At 40.8% G+C, this 2823-nt stretch overlaps 1 protein-coding gene across 1 annotated transcript; it reads left to right on the top strand.

Moving 5' to 3' along the window:
* Positions 1-1959: 1959 nt before the first annotated feature.
* On the top strand, positions 1960-2442 carry LOC142163467 (uncharacterized). The gene has a single exon (XM_075220754.1). The coding sequence runs from the start codon at positions 1960-1962 to the stop codon at positions 2440-2442; it is 483 nt and encodes a 160-aa protein (XP_075076855.1).
* The last annotated feature ends 381 nt before the right edge of the window (positions 2443-2823 follow it).

The following is a 2823-nucleotide window of genomic DNA, read 5'->3' as shown; positions in this document are numbered from 1 at the left end:
TTGATCAAGCTAAGGTGGACGCTAACTTAAAAATGCCCGAGCCTAAAGATATTCATGAATTAAAAAGCTTGTAGGGTAAGTTGGCATATCTTAGAAGATTTATTTCAAATCTAGCTGGAAGATGCCAACCATTTAGTCGCCTCATGAAGAAAGGGGTTCCTTTTGAATGGGACCAAGCTTGCAGAAATGCTTTTGAAAGAATTAAGTCTTATCTGATGAAACCTCCAATACTGGCAGACCCCATACCTGGAAAGCCATTAATGTTATATATTTCAGCACAAGAAAGGTCAGTAGGAGCGCTTCTCGCTCAAGGAAACAATAAAGGCAAAGAAAATGTGCTTTATTACTTGAGTAGGATGATGAGCTCAAGTATTAGCCTATTGAGAAGTTATGTTTGGCACTTGTCTTCTCTATTAAAAAGCTGAAGCATTACTTCCAAGCTCACGTTGTGCGACTCGTCTCAAGAGCGAACCCTGTCAAATTTGTCATGTCTAAACCAGTCCTAAGTGATCGATTAGCGAGGTGGTGCCTCCAGTTTCAACAATTTGAAATTGTGTATGTTCCTCAAAAGGTAGTAAAAGGACAGGCATTAGCAGACTTCCTGGCTGACCATCCAATTCCAGATGATTGGGAGTTGTCTGATGAATTGCCTGATGAAGATACAATGGTCATAGAAATTCAGCCTCCTTGGAAAATGTATTTTGATGGCGCTGCACATCGTGAAGGAGCTGGCGCTGGAATAGTGTGTATCACTTCTCAATGAGAAGTTTTGCCATATTCTTTCACTCTAACACAACGGTGCTCCAATAATGTTGTTGAATATTAAGCGCTCATACTTGGGCTTGAAATGGCCGTGGATATCAAACAATTGCAATTACAAGTATTTGGAGACTCCAAATTAGTTATCAATCAGATTTTGGGTAGCTATGAGGTTAAGAAGCCAGAATTGGTGCCATATCACAAATATGCTCAAAGATTGGTAAGTTGGCTTGAAGAGGTAACTTTTCAACACGTGCCGAGAAAGGAAAATAAGATAGTTGATGCAATAGCAGCCTTAGCTTCTACATTATCTTTGCCTGATCAGACACAAGTCGTTGTTTGCCAAAGATGGGTAGTTCCTCCACCAAATGACTATGAGGAAGAAGAAAGCGAAGCTGAGAATATTGCTTCCGTTCTTGAGGTTGAAATTGAAGACTGGGGACAACCATTAATAGATTATTTCTGTTACGGTATATTGCCAGAAAATCCCCGAAGAAAAACGGAAATTTGAAGGAGAGCCCCTCATTTTCTTTATTACAAGAATACGCTCTACAGGCGATCATTTGATGGAGTGCTCCTACGTTGTTTGGGGACTGACGAATCCCTTCAAGCATTGCAAGAGGCACACTCTGGAGTATGTGGTGCGCATCAATCTAGGCCAAAACTTCATTTCCACATAAAAAGAATGGGGTATTATTGGCCAACCATGGTGAAAGATTGTTTGGATTACGCTCGGAGGTGTAAAGTTTGCCAATTCCATGCTAACTTCATACATCAACCACCGGAAATATTACACCTAACTGTTGCTTCTTGGCCATTTGACGCTTGGGGTTTAGATGTTGTTGGTCCATTGCCAAAGTCTTCTGGTGGACATTTATACATTTTGGCCGCAACTGATTACTTCTCGAAGTGGGCTGAAGCTGTTTCTCTTAAGGAAGTAAAGAAGGAAAATGTGGCTAACTTCATCCGAGTTAATATTATCTATCGCTTTGGCATTCCTTGATATATATATTGACAGACAATGGTAAGCCATTTGATAACAAGTTGATGAATAAAATATGTGATCTTTTTGGCTTCAAGCAACGCAATTCCTCCATGTATTATGCTGCTGCCAATGGACTTGCTTAAGCATTTAACAAGACACTCTGCAACTTGTTGAAAAAGTTTGTCTCTAAGTCTAAGAGAGATTGGCATGAAAGGATGGAAGAAGCTCTTTGGGCATATAGGACCACATATCGCACACTAACACAAGCGACCCCGTATTCGCTTGTTTATGGAGTTGAAGCAGTCCTTCCACTTGAGCGTCAGATCCCATCGTTGCGGCTTGCCATTCAAGAAGGACTCATTGATGAAGAAAATGCTCGGTTGCACCTTGAAGAATTAGAATCTCTTAATAAAAAGAGGCTAGAAGCTCAACAAAGCCTTGAATGTTATCAAGCTCGTCTGTCTCGATCTTTTAACAAAAGGGTACGCCTTAGATCTTTCCAAGTGGGCGACCAAGTTCTTATGGTCAAAAGGCCTATTATTACCTCTCGTCGATCTGGGGGCAAATTCTCTGCTAAGTGGGATGGACCATATATCGTACAAGAGGTATACTCAAGTGGCGCTTACAAGATAGTTGACTCGGAAGGTTTGTGGATTGGCCCCATCAATGGAAAATTCATGAAGGGATACTATCCTTGAAGAAAACAAATACGCTCCTTGACGCACGAGCATAAACTGCATATTACTCCTGGCCCGCAAGAGTATAAACTGTGCACGGTTCAACAAAAAAAAGTCCGCTAGGTTGAAAACCTCGAAAGAGGCAGCTTAGGCAAAAGTTAGGACATCAAAAAAAAAGTTCGCTAGGTTGAAAACCTCGAAAGAGGCGGCCTAGGCAAAAGTTAGGACGCAAAAAAAGAAAAGAAAAAAAAACTCACCCATTTCGAACTACGGAATGACTTGATCCTCTTCACCGAGGTACGTAGGCAGCTTAGAGTTTCATTCTAAGTTCAGTCATATGAGTTCAAAAAGTACATATTACCCAAGTCATTCTTCAAATGAGGTATGATGGAATATGATTCA

Source organism: Nicotiana tabacum, chromosome 8 (assembly GCF_000715075.1).
Source record: "Nicotiana tabacum cultivar K326 chromosome 8, ASM71507v2, whole genome shotgun sequence".
Classification (NCBI taxonomy): Eukaryota; Viridiplantae; Streptophyta; class Magnoliopsida; order Solanales; family Solanaceae; genus Nicotiana; species Nicotiana tabacum.
This window is presented reverse-complemented; position numbering and strand designations above follow the sequence as displayed.

Excerpts from the sequence above, each read along its gene's own strand:
- LOC142163467 (XM_075220754.1), top strand. The coding sequence starts at position 1,960 with ATGGAAGAAGCTCTTTGGGCATATAGGACCACATATCGCACACTAACA.